The sequence below is a fragment of the Triticum aestivum genome, chromosome 2A (assembly GCF_018294505.1).
Source record: "Triticum aestivum cultivar Chinese Spring chromosome 2A, IWGSC CS RefSeq v2.1, whole genome shotgun sequence".
Lineage (NCBI taxonomy): Eukaryota > Viridiplantae > Streptophyta > Magnoliopsida > Poales > Poaceae > Triticum > Triticum aestivum.
The window spans coordinates 449979823-450002616 of record NC_057797.1 but is presented as its reverse complement, the minus strand read 5'-3'; the positions used below and the strand labels follow the sequence as shown (position 1 = coordinate 450002616).

Sequence of the window (22794 nt, the reverse complement as noted above, 5' to 3'; positions counted from 1 at the left end):
AGAAGTGTCTCCATACAAACGGATATCTAGAAATCCGGTGCATTGAATCGGACCATTAAACTTTTAAAAAAAACTGCCACGCACATTCTATCCATGCCTAGTTGAGACTACTGATTTGGACCCTACTGGACCGTAGCCAATCCAGTTCCTGTCATGGATTGGTGAACACAAAACACAGGCACATGGCTACTTGCCACTGAATCGGGAGGGAACGGACAGCTGATGTAAGCCAGAGTATCTATCAGGCCTAAACAAGGAGTCAAAATTGGGAGGCGAGCAATGAACAAAACTGACTTGATAACATTATGGAGCGAAGTCCAAAATTTATTAGCTTCACCACATTAAGCTGGGCACCATCGCATTACCCATGAATAGGAGAAAACGCTGTAACAGTAACGTAGAGCAAGTTCACCGCAGGAGCAAGAACAGCTTGAATCTGGGCTTATTGTCATCTCCTCTGCAGACTCTTCCCCAGGCGGCCAGGCTACTTCTTGCTGAGGACCGCCACGGTGCCGTCCTTCTTGGCGACGATCACCTTGGTGGCCATGCCGAGGAACATGCCGTGCTCGACGACGCCCGTGATGCGCAGCAGGCTGTCGCTTATGTCGCGCAGGTTGCCGTGTATGCCGTCCTCGAAGAACATCTCGACGATGTGGTTGCCGTTGTCGGTGAGAAAGAGCTCCTCCTGGCCGTCGCCGGCCTTGGACTTGACGGTCCTGAGCCTGGCGTGGAAGCCCGGCAATTTGTCGAACACCTTGCGGATGAGGCCGAGCGTGTAGGCGCTGCCGAAGGGGACGACCTCGACGGGCACGGAGCCCGTGCAGCCGAGGCGGGGGACGAGCTTGGACTCGTCGACGATGACGACGAAGCGGGCGCCGGCGCCCTCGATCATCTTCTCGCGGAGGAGCGAGCCGCCGCGGCCCTTGACGAGGTTGAGGTCCGGGTCGACCTCGTCGGCGCCGTCGATGGAGAGGTGGATCTCGGCGGCGTCGGCGAGCGCGAGCATGGGGATCCCGACGCGCGCGGCGTGCGCCTCCGTCTTGAGGGAGGTGGGCACCCCGGCGACCGCGCGCAGCGCGCCGGTGCGGAGGAGGGCCCCGAGGCGGTCGAGCGCGTGCGCGGCCGTGGAGCCGGTGCCGAGCCCCAGCGTCATGCCGGACTCCACCATGTCGACGGCGCGGTGCGCGGAGACGCGCTTGAGGTCCTCCTGCGTCGCCGCGTCGAGGGCCCGCGGCGGCGAGGCGGCGCTGCCCATGGCGGCGAGGCGAGGGGGGCGAGGGTTTCTTGGAGGGGATTGGGGTGGGAACGGGAGCAGAAACGGGAGGTGGGGGATTTGGGCAGGATTTTCCTACGAATCTTTGTGTAGATTTTTAGGAAAGGAGGCGGCGGGAAATGGGAAGCGGAGGTGGAGGCGGAGCGTGTGTGGGGAGATGGCACAGAATCGGCAGCATTTATGGGCATCGGAATGCGTGAAAGGTGCGGCGAATCAGGGCGTGTCTCTCTCTCTGACCTGACGCGGTCTTTAATTCGGGGGTTCTGCACGCGTTGTAAAACGGAACGGAAACTCTCCTCTACGCTACGTACCGCACTTCTCTCCGTTGCTTTGCACTGCAGTGCCATGATTCACGTTGCTGGGGCAAGAAACGGAAGGAAACGGCGTGCTTCATGCTTGATTTATTAACAATTTCGGTTGCTGATAGGCCTATCTTCGCCAGAGGGATGCAGCTCCGTACCGTTCGCTTTTAACACGGCAAACTTTCTACCGCTGCCACAGCGAGACTGTGTCAGATATGAATAAAATGTGGTTCAGTAACTGTTCTTTTCATAACGTGTGGTTCAGTAACTTTGAGTAACTCAAGTTTCAGTTTTATGGTGCCATGTCCAACACTTACCTCACAAATTTATTTATTCAATGTAGTTAAGGAAACAAAGTGCAATTCAGTAAAATACAATTACATCCGTTCAAAAATAACTGACATGGTTTTGTTTCAAGTTAGTCCTTGTACACCTCCTGACTTCTCAAACCCAATGAAAGCCTACAAATAGTGAATTCAGTGTATTTCAAAATGGTTGGCTTCCTTCTACTGGAACTAGCTCATCAGGGTTCAAATACTAAATTTGGCACATTTTTGCGATCTTTTTTAGTCTTTTTGGTGATTTCCTTCGGTGGAAGGTATGAGGTGGCTGTGATGACTTCGTTAGTCTTAAGATGTTATATCAGCTCAGTCTTTCAAAGATGTTCATAGAAATAGCGTGTGCATGTATGCATTTATCAATATGTGTGTATGTGAGCATTCTTTCGAGCCAACCTTTTTCCCTGGTATGTTGTGCTCCTGCAAAAGCACTGTGCAAAGGAATAAAGAATATGTTTATTATGTTTCTATTTATAAACGCAGTTTCGTTATAAAAGTAAGCATGAGCTCACGTTCATGCTTGTGCCTCAACATATTTGCCTGAGAAAACCTAGTGGTTCCAATACAGTCTGTATTTGTTATATTTCTTTAAGGAAAAAGGAGATGTAGATTTGTATCTTCGCTGGTCAATGAACAATGATTAGCAAGACACATGAACGGATATCCAAGTTATATTCTTGCTATTTTTTAATTGAAAAGGGCCTCGTGGCAAAAATGTCCTAGCTGTGATTGGCACAGGAAAATATCTGGTGCTACCAAGATTCAGATGATACCGAAACTCTTGAACATTTTGCAGAAAAGTCATTCAAGAGTTTTAAAATTACACGCAAGTAAAATAACTTCTCTGATGCCGTTGGATCTGAGATATCCAACGATTCAAAATCCTGTATCACGCATATGAAGTCTGTTAGCACCAGAAACTTTCCCGGATTGGCACAACCAGTCCATACCAGGGAATTCCAAGTACTGGTCGGTCCTCCCAGAAAAAAAATACTAGCCGGACCCTTTTACCCAACAATGCATGCGATTTTTTCTCATGAGGGGTAACAATGCATGGGTAAGAGCATCTCTAGCAGCAGATCCCGTAAAGCACTACAGGCCCTTCTAAAACAAATTTACGGTACCGCGAGGCATCGGATGAAACATATCACATAAACCTGTACCATAAAATGTCTTTATTCTTCTCAGGCTTCTTCTTTCTCTAGACGGACGCATGCACGAACTTGAACTCTGGCCGGCGAGAACGGCGTCGCTCCGGCCTGCGGCCTGATGTGGCCCGCTGCCTGCTCTGGCAATGCTCTGGCCCACCGCGTGCTCCGATGATGCTCCGGACGGCCACCGGCGAGCTCCTTCGCCTGCCCGCTGCTCATGCACGGCGTCGCGAGGCCCCTGCTCCGGCGCTGACCGACTTTATAGGAACCTCCAAAAAGGGTTGAAATCCTCCATATATGACGGATGGGAGTTCGAATGACAGGAGCCTCTAAAAAAATACGGGATATGTTGTTTTACAATATCTATTCGGGGCGTTCTTTTCGGCTTGTACTGTAAATACAAAGGTTTGACCGTTTTTACAGGATTTGCTAGAGATGCTCTATGACCGTCTTCTTCTCTCTTTTTCTTTTTTGCATACGTATAAGACTGCGCCTACTAGCATGCATTTTCCAAACAGGCGCACACACCGTCTCCCACGCTGGGCCGGCCCATCTAACTTTTTTTCTTCTGTTTTTCGAAAAATAAAAAAGCACGCTCGTGATGAACTAACCAGCGGCCTCCTGCATCGAGCTACGCTTAAGTAACCACCCCGCTACCTAGCCCAATATGATAACTTACATCTTTTTTCATCTTTTCTTCTTGCTTCATTCCTTTTTTTTCTCCTGTTCGATGAATTTTTCTCAAATTCGTGAACTTTTTCTTCAATTTTTTGATTTTTTTTCTAAAAATTTGTAAATTATTTTATTCAATCCTATCAACTTATTTCAAATCTGATAAACTTTTTTCGAATTTGTGGACATTGGTTCTGAAAATCCATGATTTCATTTTCAATGTCGATGAATTTTTTCAAATTTAACAAACATTTTTGCAAAATACACACAAAAAAATTCATTGATTTTTTTTCAAATCGATGTTTTTTAATTCATGAATTTTTTTGAAAATCCACAAATTTTTTTGAATTCACATTATTTTTTATTTTTTATCGTTTTTTTTCTCAAATGCGATCGTGCGGACAGGAGGAAATAAAATGCGATCGAGCACTCGCATCTAGATGGACCGACCCAGAAGCGTTTTTGCATGGGCGCTGAAGCGCCGAATAGGAGCTCGGCCTGTTACGATGTATTATGCAACTCGGCGCACTTCTCCCAGCCGTCCTGAGCTTAGCCCATTTAACTTTTTTTCCCCTTCTTTCTAACCTTCTAATAATACTAGTAAAACGTCCGTGCGTTGCCACATGCCAACAAATGAATCTATCACGAGCCCCTCAACTCATCTCTTCAAACATTGTGTTATTGCTTTCCTATGTTTGTCTAAAAAAAACTTTCCTATGTTGTCACCCTACTCCAAATTTGTGTTCACTCCAAATCTATCAAATTGTTGAGTCTCATCATCCCTAACTCCTGGCCAAACAGATGAATACGAGTAGTTTGCCTTCAGCTCTACATTAACTCAAAATCGCGTCTGTTTTCTCCAAGTTTCCCAAATTGCCATAGGCATTCCCACCATCCTACCTTTGAATGTCTTCCAACATTCTCCATCCACACCCACCTAAAAGTTCTGACAAAATAAATAAATTTTCCATACAATTTTGCAAAGTTATACATTAAAAATTGCTAATTAATCTCATTTTTATTTTCTAAGCATAGCATGAGAGATGATAGTTCCATTTGTACGAACCCTCCTACCTCAGGATTAAAATCACCCTTGCAAAGAAAAATAGCTAGAATCGTATCACATGCTTCTTTCTTTGATACGCACCTAAAACAGATGAGATTCTTTGTATTTATGATAATGCGGTTAATCTACTACCACTATAAAAAAAAGAGGGCGGAGAATCAAATCATCCTATCCATCAAAACCTACGATCTGATGATCTACATCCCTCCAGAATACTAAACACGTTTTACGCTTTAATTACCCACCATGCCATTAGCTGCTAATGACCCCTTTCAAGAAAAGAAAAAATGTTGTAGCCCATGTCTTCATCAAACTGCATGCACGACGCCACTCCTCTGCTACCGACGCCATCGCAGGGGCCGGGGCCGCCGTCCCGCCCGCCGCTCCTTCTCTGCTGCACCACAGATGCTAGCGCGGATCGCCGTCGCCGCCCGCCGCTCCTCCTCTAATTCTAGACGGACGCAAGCTCGGATCGCCGTCGCCTCCTCCGGCCGCTCATCCTCTGCTGCCCCATGGTCTCGACGCCAGAGGCTCTCCTCTTGGTCGGTTGCTGCCCCCACGGATGCGAGCTCCCGCCACTCCTCCTTTTCTGCCCCACGGGCTCGCCGCCGGCCGCTCTCCCTTCGTCGGTTGCTGCTCTGTACGCCCATAGCCGTAATTGCGGAACGCGCCACCGATTCTCTGCGCTGGAACATCAGGGGAAGGCTCTCCTCTGCATCGGATCTGGCATCCTGAGCCTTCCAACGATCGGATCCGGTGAGATTTGCCACCTCCTGCAGCCGTCCATGTGTAGCTCGTCGACTTCACCCAGGATGGCCACCAGGACGAGTCGACGACCTCTGCCTCATAGTTGTCTTCCCCGAGAGCTGACGCTGTCTCCATGCCGCACGAGGTTGCCATTGCACCCACGACACCCTTAGCATCGTTGATATTCTATATGTAACTCATCAATTGATAGATTTTCTCCCTGCAGTGAGTTGCATTTTTCTACATTGCTTCGTATTGAGTTGACTGGGACTGTTTGATTGAATAACAAATAGTAAACAACCTCTGTCGCTGATCAATTCATGGAACGATTATCACATGTGGCAAACTGAATTGCATTCTCAATACATAAGGGAAGTGCAAGCAGTATCTGGAGGGTCAAATTATTCATTACCTGCAAGTTATAGATTTATAATGCTAACACACTGTGTTTTGCTTTTATAACTTGCAAGTTGCAAGTGTTAACCCCAGAAAAACGATTTGCAGGTGGACATCTGCAGTAAATAATCAGGTGCTTCCTCATTATCAAAGTCAATACTCTGTGAGGTGTGCAGCGAGTGCGTGTGAATGTGCCGATGCGAGGTAGTGGAGGGTTCAGCAAGGTTCAGTTTTGGCTCCAATTTGTTTTCAGAATCATCTTCTAATGTCTAATCTAATGGTCCTTTCTTATGTAGTTAACAAATTATATTGCCTTGTAGCTTTTTAACAAATTGGCTGCTACGAAGACTGGTTGCTTCAAATTTTGTTTTGGTATGTGCTTTGACTGATTATCTTAATGCCAGTACTTCTTGATTTTCACTCCATATATGAAATTGTTTAGCTAGCTCTTGATCAATATCCTTCAGTACACCTGCAATATTGATGGACACTAAGTACTACTGCCAATCATCAATGTAAACTATTCCAACTCTATATTAATTCAGAAAATAATCGGATACAAAATAATCGATTTAAAAATAAACTGCAAAACTTGGAAGTTTAGGAAATTATGTTGTTTTAATCTTTGCACTAAGAGTTTCCAGGCCTATATTGTTATAGGTATTCTTATTCTGGTTGTACACTGAAATTTAGGTGCTTTTGGAGATTTGATTGTACAAGAAAATGATCTACCTTGCAATATCATTTTTCTTGCAAATGAAGAAATTCAGAGCATCTAAGTTTTAAATGTATCTGCTAAAGTGTTGATATTAATCCTTTATGTTGTCCGGTAAGTTGAAATGTGCATAACTTAATTATGTGATTACGGGCTCGACGCTCTTCACATTGCTTGAGAATCTGATCAGCACCACTCCGACATGCATCAGGAAGTCAACGAACAACCAGACCAGGAAGGCGTGGAGCTTGAGCTTGAGCTGCAGCGACAATGACAACTTGGGCGTCAACTTCAAAAAGCAACAGTTCAAGTGTACTCTCTCTCTCCCTCTCCGTGTGTGTGTGTGTGTGTTTCTACTAAGTACAGTCTGTGTACTGTTCTATCCTTGTTCTGTTTTCTTCAACCATTTTTTGTTGTATATTCTCTGTCAGTAAATGCCCCAATCTATTTTATCTAGGCAGCATGTATTTGGTACTACAATAAGTTGGTGCGATATCCTCCAATATTTTGTTATCTAGGCAGTCAAAACAACTTCAGTCCGCTTAATTTTTTTTCTGCTTTTGGTGTTGTGATGAGAGAAAGAAAGAGATGTGGTGGCAATGGAGAACTTGGACCAATTGATAATATACCATAGTTGTGGTAGTTAATGTTTGTGGTACTTCCTTTAGGATATTTGTTCTATACATATGTTCCGCCAGATATTCATTCAAATTGTACCCTTCTCTATCAATTTGTATGGTTCTTAGCTGATTGCGTGATTATGATTGAACACTTAGTATCTTAAGAAGATAAATAATGAACACAGACTGCTCTCCTCTAGTTCAGTGGAAGCGTAGAAGGCAACCATGGAGGTGATAGACGCAATGGCTTGAGCATGACGGATGGTTGTCCCTAAGTTTCTACCACTGAGTTGGTGCGTGCTCCAATATTACCAGGTCAGTGCTTCAAATCATCAGACCTTGGCGCTATTCCTTGTCATAGAGGAGGTCAGTACTTCAAATCATCCTTAGCTCCATTATTTTTCTTTTGCAGATCTTAGGATAATGGGTCAATTTCTTACTTTTCTTTTCAATATCGTTTTTTTATCCCCTATGCTTACGCGATGATTATGTGACTTATCTGTCAGAGAACGAATCATGCTAAAATTTTCTTGTACATAAATGATGCATGTATGTTTATTCTTGTTTTTCTTATTACTTCAGATTTTTTCTGTGGATGGGCTCAACAGATATTATATTCATCACATAACTTGCTATTTACTGAGTAGTATGTGTTGCTCACTCTTTATTTTCGTGGCGCATAAGTATGATCATGACCCTGCTCAAGTTCGGCCTCACTGCTGTCGCTGTAGCTGCTTCTGTGAGTCTCTATAATCTTCTTCGCCACCGGTTCAGTAACCCTCTCGGTTTTGTTCTCTCCTCTTCTCTTGTGCTCTCTGACCCAGACATTGATCGATGTGACTCTTGTGATGCCAGCCATCAAGCTTCTCGTGCTTTGGTTACTGCTAATGCTTGGCTCCTAATGTATAGGCGAGAGGAAGATACAGATGTACCTAAGATTAGTAGTTCGCATATCAAAAGTCACCATTCAGTTAGCATGCGCACTTTAGCTAGCTTCCAATTCACTTGTAGGTCTGAGAGAAAAGAGAGTGCCCTACCTTCTATCTAGCTTCCAATTAACTTGTAGGTGTACTAAGTTATCCTTCAATTTTCAGACCATGTACAACTTGATTCAGTGCACATGTTTCAGGGGCTATATTCAGTACAAAATGCTCAATGAAAAACCCTGCAAGTACTCTTATTCAGCTATCGCTCCATCTCACTTTGTGATATTTATCGCAGCATTGTTCAGTATTGCATCTGTAGCTAATTTAATAGCCTGTTGTCAGGTCGTAATACCGTTGAAAATACGTAGCAACACGACCATAGTGATGCCGATCTCACTGTTGAAAATACAATTGAGCGGCAATACAATACCGTGCATCCATTTTTTATATTGATGTGGATATCATTTGGTCATTGTTTGAGACGTGCATTGCACGTGCAAGCTTACTAGTCAAAATAGAAGAACTACGACACCTCATAGAAATAAGGAAAAGCCAACCTCGGCTTGCAGCCTGTGAATTGCAACGGAAGAAGAAAAATTTCAAGTCTTTGATATAGTTGAGTGGGTTAAACCCATGCATATCCCACACTATGGTTACAAGATATGTATTTCATGAATAGAGCAAGTAGCGCTTTTGGGTTTCTATACATTTCTAGTGTACTTTGAGATAAATATTTTTTAATAGAGAAAACAGCAGGAGAGGCTGCTTCTTTTCTTTGCCTAAATATTTACATGGTGAAAGTAGACCTAGAACAAAAGAGAAACAGTAACAAAACACACATAAAGATAGTATGTATATCTAAAAAACAGAGAAGTCAGGGATAACCCTATGCATGAGAAGCCTCAGATCATCTTTGAACATCCTGAGCCAGTCCTGAACAGAAGGCTGCATACCCTCAAAGTAGCATCTATTTCTTTGTTTCCAAATATTCCAGGCTGCCAATATGATGATTTCTGTGAACAGACGGTGTGGCCAGACTCTAGCAGTATCAAACACGATATCAGGAGAAGACATAATATAATTTCCATTGTACCTTTGTTTCTCTCAATTGAAAAGAAATACCAAAATCAAGGGAAGACACAATATAACTTTTCACTATCACATATTCAACAACAGTGGTGCCAAAACAATAATATATAGCTCAAAGAAAGATTAATTAAATCATGAGACATCAACACAGTATAGCATGGAAACTAATAATAAAACTTAAAAGGTGCACGTGATATATCAGAATGTTCAATTAATAAGCACATATGTCATGAAATAGCAACATATTGCCCATGCATTTATACATTTCTTTAATACTCGCATGTAGCGACCAGACCTCAAACAGTCTGATCTCTGTGCTCCGGTGTCATCCCTGGATCAGTAATGCTGACACCGCACAGTACTTGGAGGATTTATAACAGAGTAGCAATCACACACTTATTACTTCGAGTGTCTCAAAAGAGAACTTATTACAATAAATATGGCTTAAGGCCATCTAATAACGATAACAACGGAAGGCTTGGAAGATAAGTGAGTCCATCAACTCCAACGGCATCACTGAGTATAGAACCACGACCTAAAAACTCCTTAATCGTCGTCTGAAAAGTCTGCAACATTAACGTTCCAGCCCGAAAACGGGTCAGCACATGGAATATGCTGGCAAGGTAACACATAGAGAGTAATGGAATGAAACAGCTATACTATATGCATATTTGGCTGGTGGAAAGCTCTATGGTTATAGTTTTGCGTAAAGCCAATTTTTCCCTACTTCAAAGGAATAAAATTTAATTACTATCATGGTGGTTGTTAAACATTGAGAATGGTTGACAGCATTCTCAATCCCAATTAAGCATCATCATTAAACATAACCCGACAAAATTAATTTAGAGTAACATGTTGAGATTCACATGAAAATTCAAGTGCTAGATACTCAAGATATCCATAACTGGGGACACGGCTAACCATGATTAGTTTTATTACACTCTGCAGAGGTTTGCGCACTTTTCCCCACAAGACTCGATCGCCTTCGTTTGTTTTCTCGCACTACAGGGTGTTTGAGAAGACGGATGACCGAGACATAGTCTTTCAGAAGCGCTAGCACCTTACGATCGGGTAGACCGTACCACCTACATCCCCTACATCTGCTAGTCTACCACTGTAAGAGTTCACACGACTTAGTCAACTATGCTAGAGCCTATAATAGCTTGTGGCTGCACACGGAAGTTTCTAGTATGAATAGTCTCATGATCCCTTTGAGCCTGGGTGGCGGTCCAAAAGAAAACAGGCAAGTCCTGGAATACCCAGGTGCCTCAATCCACCCAGATGTGTGTTTAAATTGCCATCTTAGATAAACCATTAATTAACAATCTCACATCTGTCATGGATTTCACTCACCCAATCCACGTCTACTAGCATAGGATGGCATAATAAGCAAACGTAGAAGTAACTCCCAAAGGTTTGATAATAAACAGGTAATAGGTACTACCTCATCTACTTTGTTGGGGAACGTAGCAGAAATTCAAAATTTTCCTACGTGTCACCAAGATCTATCTATGGAGAAACCAACAACGAGGGGAAGGAGAGTGCATCTACATACCCTTGTAGATCGCTAAGCAGAAGCGTTCAAGAGAACAGGGTTGAAGGAGTCGTACTTGTCGTGATCCAAATCACCGGAGATCCTAGTGCCGAACGGACGGCACCTCCGCGTTCAACACATGTACAACCCGGTGACGTCTCCCATGCCTTGATCCAGCAAGGAGAGAGGGAGAGGTTGAGGAAGACTCCATCCAGCAGCAGCACAACGGCGTGGTGGTGGTGGAGGAGCATGGCAATCCCGCAGGGCTTCGCCAAGCACCATGGGAGAGGAGGAGGAGGGAGAGGGGCAAGGCTGCACCAAGAGGAGAAGTTCTCGTGTGTTGGGCTGCTCCAAAACCTCCACTATATATATGGGAAGAGGGGGCTGCGCCCCCACCTAGGTTTCCACCCCTAGGGGGCGGCGGCCAGCCTTAGATGGGACTTGGAGGGGGCGGCCAAGAGGGGGAGAGAGGGGGCGCGCCCTAGGGTGGGCCTATAGGCCCATCTGCGCCTAGGGTTTTCCCTCTCCCCTCCTAGCTGCGCTTGGGCAAGGGTGGGAGGCGCACCAGCCCACTCTGGGGCTGGTCCCTTTCCACTCTAGGCCCATGCAAGCCTCTGGGGCCGGTGGCCCCACTTGGTGGACCCCCGGGACCCTCCCGGTGGTCCCGGTACGTTACCGGAAAAACCCGAAACTTTTCCGGTGACCAAAACAGGACTTCTCATATATAAATCTTTACCTCCGGACCATTCCGGAACTCCTCGTGACGTCCGGGATCTCATCCGGGACTCCTAAAAACATTCGGTAACCACATACAAACTTCCTTTACAACCCTAGCGTCATCGAACCTTAAGTGTGTAGACCCTACGGGTTCGGGAGACATGCAGACATGACCGAGACGTTCTCCGGTCAATAACCAACAGCGGGATCTGGATACCCATGTTGGCTCCCACATGTTCCACGATGATCTCATCGGATGAACCACGATGTCAAGGACTCAATCAATCCCGTATTCAATTCCCTTTGTCTAGCGGTATTGTACTTGCCCGAGATTCGATCGTCGGTATACCGATACCTTGTTCAATCTCGTTACCGGCAAGTCTCTTTTCTCGTTCCGTAACACATCATCTCGTGATCAACCCCTTGGTCACTTTGTGCACATTCTGATGATGTCCTACCGAGTGGGCCCAGAGATACCTCTCCGTTTACACGGAGTGACAAATCCCAGTCTCGATTCGTGCCAACCCAACAGACACTTTCGGAGATACCTGTAATGCACCTTTATAGCCACCCAGTTACGTTGTGACGTTTGGTACACCCAAAGCATTCCTAGGGTATCCGGGAGTTGCACAATCTCATGGTCTAAGGAAAAGATACTTGACATTAGAAAAGCTTTAGCATACGAACTACACGATCTCTATGCTAGGCTTAGGATTGGGTCTTGTCCATCACATCATTCTCCTAATGATGTGATCCCGTTATCAACGACATCCAATGTCCATAGCCAGGAAACGATGACTATCTGTTAATCACAACGAGCTAGTCAACTAGAGGCTCACTAGGGACATATTGTGGTCTATGTATTCACACGTGTATTACGATTTCCGGATAATACAGTTATAGCATGAATAAAAGACTATTATCATGAACAAAGAAATATAATAATAACTAATTTATTATTGCCTCTAGGGCATATTTTCAACAGTCTCCCACTTGCACTAGAGTCAATAATCTAGTTCACATCGATGTGTGATTAACACTCAAGGTCACATCCCCATGTGACTAACACCCAAAGAGTTTACTAGAGTCAATAATCCAGTTCACATTTACCATGTGATTAACACTCGATGAGTTCTGGGTTTGATCATGTTATGCCTGTGAGAGAGGTTATAGTCAACGGGTCTGAACCTTTTAGATCCGTGTGTGCTTTACAAATCTCTATGTCATCTCCTAGATGCAGCTACCATGCTCTATTTGGAGCTATTCCAAATAACTGTTCTACTTGGAGCTATTCTAAATTGTTGCTCCATTATACATATCCGGTATCTCTACTCAGAGCTATCCGGATAGGTGTTAAGCTTGCATCGACGTAACCCTTTACGATGAACTCTTTTACCACCTCCATAATCGAGAAAATTCCTTAGTCCACTAGTTACTAAGGATAACTTTGACCGCTGTCCTGTGATCCATTCATGGATCACTCTTGTACCCCTTGACTGACTCATGGCAAGGCACACTTCAGGTGCGGTACACAGCATAGCATACTGTAGAGCCTACGTCTTAAGCATAGGGGACGACCTTCGTCCTTTCTCTCTATTCTGCCATGGTCGAGCTTTAAGTCTTAACTTCATACCTTACAACTCAGGCAAGAACTCCTTCTTTGACTGATCCATCTTGAACACCTTCAAGATCATGTCAAGGTATGTGCTTATTTGAAAGTACCATTTAAGCGTTTTGATCTATCCTTATAGATCTTGATGCTCAATGTTCAAGTAGCTTAATCCAGGCTTTCCATTGAAAAACACTTTCCAAATAACCCTATATGCTTTCCAGAAATTCTACGTCATTTCTGATCAACAATATGTCAACAACATATACTCATCAGAAATTCTATAGTGCTCCCACTCACTTCTTTGGAAATACAAGTTTCTCATAAACTTTGTACAAACCCAAAATCTTTGATCATCATCAAAGCATGCATTCCAACTCCGAGATGCTCACTCCAGTCCTTAGAAGGATTGCTGGAGCTTTGCATACTTATTAGCATTTTTCGGGATTGACAAAACCTTCCGGTTGTATCACATACAACCTTTCCTCAAGAAAATCATCGAGGAAACAATGTTTTGACATCCTATCTGCAAGATTTCATAAATAATGCAGTAATCGCTAACATAATTCCAATAGACTCTTAGCATCGCTACGAGTGAGAAAGTCTCACCGTAGTCAACTCCTTGAACTTGTCAGAAAACATCTTAACGACAAGTCGAGCTTTCTTAATGGTGACATTTACCATCATCGTCCGTCTTCCTTTTAAAATCCATATGTACCTAACAGCCTTACGACCATCAAGTAGTTCTTCCAAAGTCTACACTTTGTTTTCATACATGGATCCTCTCTCGGATTTTATGGCCTCGAGCCATTTATCGGAATCCGGGCCCACCATCGCTTCTCCATAGCTCGTAGGTTCATTGTTGTCTAGCAACATGACTTCCAAGACAGGATTACCGTATCACTGTGAAGTAGTACGTATCCTTGTCACCCTACGAGGTACGGCAGTGACTTGATCCGAAACTTCATGATCACTATCATAAGCTTCTACTTCAATTGGTGTAGGTGCCACAGGAACAACTTCCTGTGCCCTGCTACACAGTAGTTGAAGTGACGGTTCAATAACCTCATCAAGTCTCCACCATCCTCCCACTCAACTCTTTCGAGACAAACCTTTCCTTGAGAAAGGACCCGATTCAAGAAACAATCCCTATTGCTTCCGGATCTGAATTAGGAGGTATACCCAACTGTTTTGGGTGTCCTATGAAGATGCATTTTATCCGCTTTGGGTTTGAGCTTATCAACCTGAAACTTTTTTCACATAAGCGTCGCAGCCCCAAATTTTTAAGAAACAACAACTTAGGTTTCTCTAACCAATTCATACGGTGTCGTCTCAACGGAATTACGTGGTGCCTATTTAAAGTGAATGTGGTTGTCTCTAATGCCTAACCCATAAACAATAGTGGTAATTCGATAAGAGACATCATGGTACGCACCATATCCAATAGGGTGCAACTATGATGTTCGGACACACCATCACACTATGGTGTTCCAGGCGGTATTAATTGCGAAACAATTTCCACAATGTCTTAATTGTGTGCCAAAACTCGTAACTCAGATATTCATCTCTATGATCATATCATAGACATTTTATCCTCTTGTCACAATGATCTTCTACTTCACTCTGAAATTACTTGAACCATTCAATAATTCAGACGTGTGTTTCATCAAGTAAATATTCTCAACATCTACTTGAATCATCTGTGAAGTAAGAACATAACGATATTCACTACATGCCTCAGCACTCATTGGACTGCACACATCAAAATGTGTTACTTCCAACAAGTTGCTATCTTGTTCCATCTTACTGAAAACGAGGCTTTTCAGTCATCTTGCCCATGTGGTATGATTTGCATATCTCAAGTGATTCAAAATCAAGTGAGTCCAAAGATCCATCTGCATGGAGTTTCTTCATGCGTATACACCAATAGACATGGTTCGCATGTCTCAAACCTTTCAAAAAACGAGTGAGTCCAAAGATCCATCAACATGGAGCTTCTTCATGCGTTTTACACCAATATGACTTACATGGCAGTGCCACAAGTAAGTGGTACTATCATTACTATCTTATAACTTTTGGCATGAACATGTGTATCACTATGATCGAGATTCAATGAACCATTCATTTTAGGTGCAAGACCATTGAAGGTATTATTCAAATAAACAGAGTAACCATTATTCTCCTTAAATGAATACCCGTATTGCGATAGACATAATCCAATCATGTCTATGCTCAACGCAAACACCAATCTCGATGGTAGAGGGAGCGTGCGATGCTTGATCACATCGAACTTGGAAACACTTCCAACATATATCGTCAGCTCACCTTTAGCTAGTCTCCGTTTATTCCGTAGCTCTTTTACTATCACTTAGCAACTGAACCGGTATCTTAATACCCTGGTGCTACTAGGAGTACTAGTAAAGTACACATCAACACAATGTATATCCAATATACTTCTATCGACCTTGCCATCCTTCTTATCTACCAAGTATCTAGGGTAATTCTGCTCCAGTGGCTGTTCCTCTTATTACAGAAGCACTTAGTCTCGGGTTTGGGTTCAACCTTGGGTTTCTTCACTAGAGCAGCAATTGTTTTGCCGTTTCATGAAGTATCCCTTGTTACCCTTGCCCTTCTTGAAACTAGTGGTTTCACCAACCATCAACAATTGATGCTCCTTCTTGATTTCTACTTTCGCGGTGTCAAACATCGTGAATACCTCAAGGATCATCATCTCTATCCTTGATATGTTATAGTTCATCACGAAGCTCTAGCAGCTTGGTGGCAATGACTTTGGAGAAACATCACTATCTCATCTGGAAGATCAACTCCCACTCGATTAAAGTGATTGTTGTACTCAGACAATCTGAGCACAAGCTCAATGATTGAGCTTTTCTCCCTTAGTTTGTAGGTTAAGAAAATCGTCGGAGGTCTCATACCTCTTGACGTGGGCACGAGCCTGAAATCCTAATTTCAGCCCTCGAAACATCTCATATGTTCCGCGACATTTCGAAAAACGTCTTTCGTGCCTCAACTCTAAACCGTTTAACTGAACTATCACGTAGTTATCAAAACATGTATGTCTGATGTTCGCAACATCCACAGACGACATGTGGGGTTCAGCACACTGAGCGGTGCATTAAGGACATAAGCTTTCTACTGTCCGCATAATCGCTACTGTCAACTTTCAACTATATTTTCTCTAGGAACATATCTAAACAGTGGAACTAAAGCGTGAGCTTACGACATAATTTGCAAAATGTCTTTTGACTATGTTCAAGATAATTAAGTTCATCTTATGAACTCCCACTCAGATAGACATCCCTCTGGTCATCTAAGTGATTACATGATCCGAGTCAACTAGGCCGTGTCCGATCATCACGTGAGACGGACTAGTCATCATCGGTGAACATCTTCATGTTGATCGTATCTACTATACGACTCATGCTCGACCTTTCGGTCTCTGTGTTCCGAGGCCATGTTTTTACATGCTAGGCTCGTCAAGTTAACCCTAAGTGTTTTCGCTGTGTAAAACTGTCTTACACCCGTTGTATGTGAACGTAAGAATCCATCACACCCGATCATCACGTGGTGCTTAGAAGCGACGAACTGTAGCAACGGTGCACAGTTAGGGGAGAACACTTCTTGAAATTTTGTAAGGGATCATCTTATTTACTACCGTCGTCCTAAGTAAACAAGATGCATAATCATAATAAACATCACATGCAATTATATAGTTGTGACATGATATGGCCAATATCATATAGCTCCATTGATCTCCATCTTCGGGGCTCCATGATCATCTTGTCACCGGCTTGACACCATGATCTCCATCATCATGATCTCCATCATCGTGTCTTCATGAAGTTGTCATGCCAACGACTACTTCTACTTCTATGGCTAACACGTTTAGCAATAAAGTAAAGTAAGTTACATGGCGTTCTTCAATGACACGCAGGTCATACAATAAATAAAGACAACTCCTATGGCTCCTGCCGGTTGTCATACTCATCGACATGCAAGTCGTGAATCCTATTAGAAGAACATGATCAATCTCATACATCACATATCATTCATCACATTCTTCTTGGCCATATCACATCACAAAGCATACCCCTGCAAAAACAAGTTAGACATCCTCTAATTGTTGTTGCATGTTTTACGTGGCTGCTATGGGTTTCTAGCAAGAACGTTTCTTACCTACGCAAAACCACAACGTGATATGCCAATTGCTATTTACCCTTCATAAGGACCCTTTTCATCGAATCCGTTCCGACTAAAGTGGGAGAGACTGGCACCCGCTAGCCACCTTATGCACCAGGTGCATGTCAATCGGTGGAACCTGTCTCACGTAAGAGTACGTGTAAGGTCGGTCCGGGCCGCTTCATCCCACAATACCGTCGAAACAAGATTGGACTAGTAACGGCAAGCATATTGAACAAAATCAACGCCCACAACTACTTTGTGTTCTACTCGTGCAAAGAATCTACGCAATAGACCTAGCTCATGATGCCACTGTTGGGGAACGTAGCAGAAATTCAAAATTTTCCTACGTGTCACCAAGATCTATCTATGGAGAAACCAGCAACGAGGGGAAGGAGAGTGCATCTACATACCCTTGTAGATCGCTAAGCGGAAGAGTTCAAGAGAACGGGGTTGAAGGAGTCGTACTCGTCGTGATCCAAATCACCGGAGATCCTAGTGCCGAACGGACGGCACCTCCGCGTTCAACACACGTACAGCCCGGTGACGTCTCCCATGCCTTGATCCAGCAAGGAGAGAGGGAGAGGTTGAGGAAGACTCCATCCAGCAGCAGCACAACGGCGTGGTGGTGGTGGAGGAGCGTGGCAATCCCGCAGGGCTTCGCCAAGCACCATGGGAGAGGAGGAGGAGGGAGAGGGGCAAGGCTGCACCAAGAGGAGAAGTTCTCGTGTGTTGGGCTGCTCCAAAACCTCCACTATATATAGGGGAAGAGGGGGCTGTGCCCCCACCTAGGTTTCCACCCCTAGGGGGCGGCGGCCAGCCCTAGATGGGACTTGGAGGGGGCGGCCAAGAGGGGGAGAGAGGGGGCGCGCCCTAGGGTGGGCCTATAGGCCCATCTGCGCCTAGGGTTTTCCCTCTCCCCTCCTAGCTGCGCCTTGGGCAAGGGTGGGAGGCGCACCAGCCACTCTGGGCTGGTCCCTTTCCACTCTAGGCCCATGCAAGCCTCTGGGCCGGTGGCCCCACTTGGTGGACCCCCGGGACCCTCCCGGTGGTCCCGGTACGTTACCAGAAAAACCCGAAACTTTTCCGGTGACCAAAACAGGACTTCCCATATATAAATCTTTACCTCCGGACCATTCCGGAACTCCTCGTGACGTCCGGGATCTCATCCGGGACTCCGAAAAACATTCGGTAACCACATACAAACTTCCTTTACAACCCTAGCGTCATCGAACCTTAAGTGTGTAGACCCTATGGGTTTCGGGAGACATGCAGGACATGACCGAGACGTTCTCCGGTCAATAACCAACAGCGGGATCTGGATACCCATGTTGGCTCCCACATGTTCCACGATGATCTCATCGGATGAACCACGATGTCAAGGACTCAATCAATCCCGTATTCAATTCCCTTTGTCTAGCGGTATTGTACTTGCCCGAGATTCGATCGTCGGTATACCGATACCTTTTTAATCTCGTTACCGGCAAGTCTCTTTTCTCGTTCCGTAACACATCATCCCGTGATCAACCCCTTGGTCACTTTGTGCACATTCTGATGATGTCCTACCGAGTGGGCCCAGAGATACCTCTCCGTTTACACGGAGTGACAAATCCCAGTCTCGATTCGTGCCAACCCAACAGACACTTTCGGAGATACCTGTAATGCACCTTTATAGCCACCCAGTTACGTTGTGACGTTTGGTACACCCAAAGCATTCCTACGGTATCCGGGAGTTGCACAATCTCATGGTCTAAGGAAAAGATACTTGACATTAGAAAAGCTTTAGCATACGAACTACACGATCTCTATGCTAGGCTTAGGATTGGGTCTTGTTCATCACATCATTCTCCTAATGACGTGATCCCGTTATCAACGACATCCAATGTCCATAGCCAGGAAACCATGACTATCTGTTAATCACAACGAGCTAGTCAACTAGAGGCTCACTAGGGACATATTGTGGTCTATGTATTCACACGTGTATTACGATTTCCGGATAATACAGTTATAGCATGAATAAAAGACTATTATCATGAACAAAGAAATATAATAATAACTAATTTATTATTGCCTCTAGGGCATATTTCCAACATACTTCCCATCCCACAATTTAATTAGATCCTAATCATGCAATGTGTGAGGGTTGATCTAATGCAATAAAACTGGATAGTAGAAAAGGTCTGATCAAAGTGTTACTTGCCTTGCTGATGATCCGCGAAACCTAACGATTCGAAGTAACAGGCGGCGCACTCCGGGTATTCTATCGCAGACAAACAAACAAGCATACAATAAGTACTCATATAATGCATAGGTAAAACCCAAATAAGAGATCTAACCAGAAGGTTCAACTTAAGAACTCCGGTTGGCAAAAAGAATCAAATTGAACGAAGCAACAAAAGACAAACTGCGAAAGAAAACAACTTCGTTCTACTAATCTGGATCTAGGGCAAATATTACAGTAACAAAAACTTATTAATTTGGTTAAACGGATAATGGGTTTGAAGACGAAACTCTAGGTGCTTGAATCGCCTGATTCCGATAAACGAGCGAAAAGTTAAACTAAAACGAAAATCGGATCAGGAATCACGATCAGAAAAATCACGGATTTAATCCGAGAAAAAGAAAAATGACGAACGCCGAATTTTTTTTCTCTTTTTTTTTCGGCACGGAAAACGAGGCGCGACGAACCTCGGGCGGCGGGATCTTCGGCGGCGGCGGCTCCGGCGGCGCGCGCGGATTGTGGCGGGGCTGATGGCCTGGGGCGGCTCGGGGCGGCGCTATTTAAAGGCTGCCCCCGGGCGGTGTCCCGCTCGGGTACGGCCCGAAGTCGGTTCGTTTTTTTTAATTATTCCGCTCGGAAGAAAAACAAAAAGAAATACTAAACGGACTCCAAAAATTCCGAAATAAATTTTCACGGGCTTCTAAAATCAAGCCGCACAAGGTGAACATTTATTTGGACCCTAAATGCAATTTTGAAAACGCACATTTTTCCTAAATTCAAATAAAACACCGAAAAACTCCGAAATAAAATCTTATTTTATTTTATTATTAAATCCTCAATATTTCTTTATTTTGGGAAAGTCATTTTATTCCCTCTCTCATATTTTTGTAGTAGAAATAATTGATGATAAAATAAATAAAATCAAATGATCCTATTCTCAAAATTTGAGAAAACTCAAATATGAAAATAACGAAATCCCCAACTCTCTCCGTGGGTCATTGAGTTGCGTAGAATTTCTAGGATCAACCAAAATGCAAAATAAAATATGATATGCATGATGATCTAATGTATAACATTCCAAATTGAAAATTTGGGATGTTACAAACCTACCCCCCTTAAGATGAATCTCGCCCTCGAGATTCGGGTTGGCTAGAAAATAGGTGAGGGTGGTCCTTGAGCAAATCTTCCTCTCGCTCCCAGGTGGCTTCATCCTCCGTGTGGTGGCTCCACTGAACTTTGCAAAACTTGATAACCTTGCTGCGGGTGACTCGGCTGGCAAACTCGAGGATCTTAACTGGTTTCTCCTCGTAGGTCAAATCGTTATCCAACTGAATAGTTTCCAAAGGCACTGTGTCTCTCAACGGTATGTCAGCCATCTCTGCGTGACATTTCTTTAACTGAGAAACGTGGAACACATCATGTACTCCTGACAATCCTTCGGGCAATTCCAACTTGTAGACCACTTCTCCCATACGCTCCAAAACTCGATATGGTCCTACAAATCATGGCGCTAATTTTCCCTTTAACTCCAAAACGCTTTGTTCCCGAAGTGGAGATACTCGAAGATAAGCTCTATCTCCGACTTCGTAAACTGTCTCCTTGCGTTTAGAATCTGCATAACTTTTCTGTCTGGACTGGGCTACCTTGAGCCTATCGCGAATCAACTTCACCTTCTGTTCAGACTCTTTAATCAAGTCAGGTCCAAACAACTGGCGGTCTCCAACTTCGTCCCATGACAACGGTGTCATGCACCTCCTTCTGTACAAGGCTTCTAAAGGGGCCATCTTTAAACTGGTTTGGTAACTGTTGTTGTAAGAGAACTCTGCATATGGCAAATTATCGTCCCAACTAGATCCATAATCTAGCGCACAAGCTCTCAGCATATCCTCCAAAATCTGATTGACTCTCTCGGTCTGTCCATCTGTCTGTGGATGAAAAGCTGTACTGAATTCTAGCCTGGTACCCAAAGTTTCGTGCAACTGCTTCCAGAACTTTGAGGTAAACTGGGTTCCTCTATCTGATACGATACTCCTTGGAACTCCATGCAGACATACGATCCTGGTCATGTATATCTTTGCCAACTTAGCACTGGTGTAAGTGGTCTTTACTGGGATGAAATGAGCTACTTTCGTCAATCGATCGACTACAACCCAAATCGAGTCATAGCCTGAACGAGTCCTGGGCAATCCCGTGATAAAATCCATGCCTAACTTATCCCACTTCCATTCGGGTATCGGCAATGGTTGTAACAATCCTGCTGGCTTCTGATGCTCTGCCTTTACTCTCTGACATACATCACAAACTGCTACATACTCCGCTATATCCTTCTTCATTCCGGTCCACCAGAAAATATCCTTCAAATCCAGATACATCTTGGTATTTCCTGGGTGAATTGAATACGGTGAGTCGTGTGCCTCTTGCAATATCAACTTCCTGATCTCCGGGTCATTGGGCACGTAAACGCGGTCTTCAAACCATAGGGTATCGTGTTCATCCTCAAGAAATCCCTTAGCTTTTCCTTTGCTAAGTTTCTCCTTTATAGCGGCAATCTCTTTGTCGGTCTTCTGAGCTTCCCTGATTCTATCCATCAAGGTTGACTGAATCTCCAATGCTGCTACATAGCCTCTCGGAACTATTTCCAAACATAGTTCACGAAGATTTTCTGCTAACTCCCTTGGTATTTCTCCCGTCATTAATGTATTGACATGGCTCTTACGGCTTAATGCGTCAGCTACCACATTAGCCTTTCCGGGGTGATAATGCAATTTCATATCATAATCCTTGATAAGCTCCAACCATCTTCTTTGTCTGAGGTTTAACTCCTTCTGTGTGAAAATGTACTTCAAACTCTTATGATCCGTGTACACCTCACAATGATTTCCAATGAGAAAATGTCTCCATGTCTTCAATGCATGCACTACGGCTGCTAACTCCAAATCATGCGTAGCATAATTCAACTCATGAGGCTTCAGTTGTCTTGAGGCATATGAAACAACTCTCCCTTCCTGCATAAGCACTGCTCCAAGTCCTCGACGTGAAGCGTCACAATACACCTCATAATCTTTGGTCTGGTCTGGCAAAATCAACACTGGTGAGGTAACCAAACGTTTCTTCAACTCCTGGAAACTAGCCTCACATTCCTTTGTCCATATGAACTTGGTATCCTTCTTTAACAACTCCGTCATAGGCTTCGCAATCTTTGAGAAATTCTCAGTAAA

At 44.1% G+C, this 22794-nt stretch overlaps 2 protein-coding genes across 9 annotated transcripts; one reads left to right on the top strand and one right to left on the bottom strand.

The window, feature by feature from the left end:
- Positions 1-280: 280 nt before the first annotated feature.
- On the bottom strand, positions 281-1431 carry LOC123188952 (probable ribose-5-phosphate isomerase 2). The gene has a single exon (XM_044601245.1). The coding sequence runs from the start codon at positions 1253-1255 to the stop codon at positions 485-487; it is 771 nt and encodes a 256-aa protein (XP_044457180.1). The 5' UTR covers positions 1256-1431; the 3' UTR covers positions 281-484.
- Positions 1432-5090: 3659 nt separating this feature from the next.
- On the top strand, positions 5091-8575 carry LOC123188953 (uncharacterized). 8 transcript variants are annotated; one of them, XR_006495459.1, is made up of 6 exons: positions 5091-6169; positions 6266-6317; positions 6639-6774; positions 6872-6972; positions 7481-8019; positions 8136-8575. XR_006495459.1 is itself a non-coding variant. In XM_044601246.1 (5 exons), exons 1-4 carry the CDS (start codon positions 5315-5317, stop codon positions 6932-6934), a joined length of 591 nt encoding a protein of 196 aa, XP_044457181.1. In that variant the 5' UTR covers positions 5091-5314; the 3' UTR covers positions 6935-6972; positions 7481-8567. The 8 variants fall into 8 exon arrangements, 2 of the variants coding, with proteins under 2 accessions (XP_044457181.1, XP_044457182.1); XR_006495457.1 differs by having other exon boundaries at positions 5091-5694; positions 6054-6169; positions 7481-8565; XR_006495458.1 differs by having other exon boundaries at positions 5091-6149; positions 7481-8564.
- The last annotated feature ends 14219 nt before the right edge of the window (positions 8576-22794 follow it).

Coding starts and splice junctions, on each gene's coding strand:
- LOC123188952 (XM_044601245.1), bottom strand. CDS start 1,255: ATGGGCAGCGCCGCCTCGCCGCCGCGGGCCCTCGACGCGGCGACGCAG.
- LOC123188953 (XM_044601246.1), top strand. CDS start 5,315: ATGGTCTCGACGCCAGAGGCTCTCCTCTTGGTCGGTTGCTGCCCCCAC. Junction 6,150..6,265: donor TGTGAATGTGCCGATGCGAG/GTAGTGGAGGGT, acceptor ATTGCCTTGTAG/CTTTTTAACAAATTGGCTGC. Junction 6,318..6,871: donor TTGCTTCAAATTTTGTTTTG/GTATGTGCTTTG, acceptor GACATGCATCAG/GAAGTCAACGAACAACCAGA.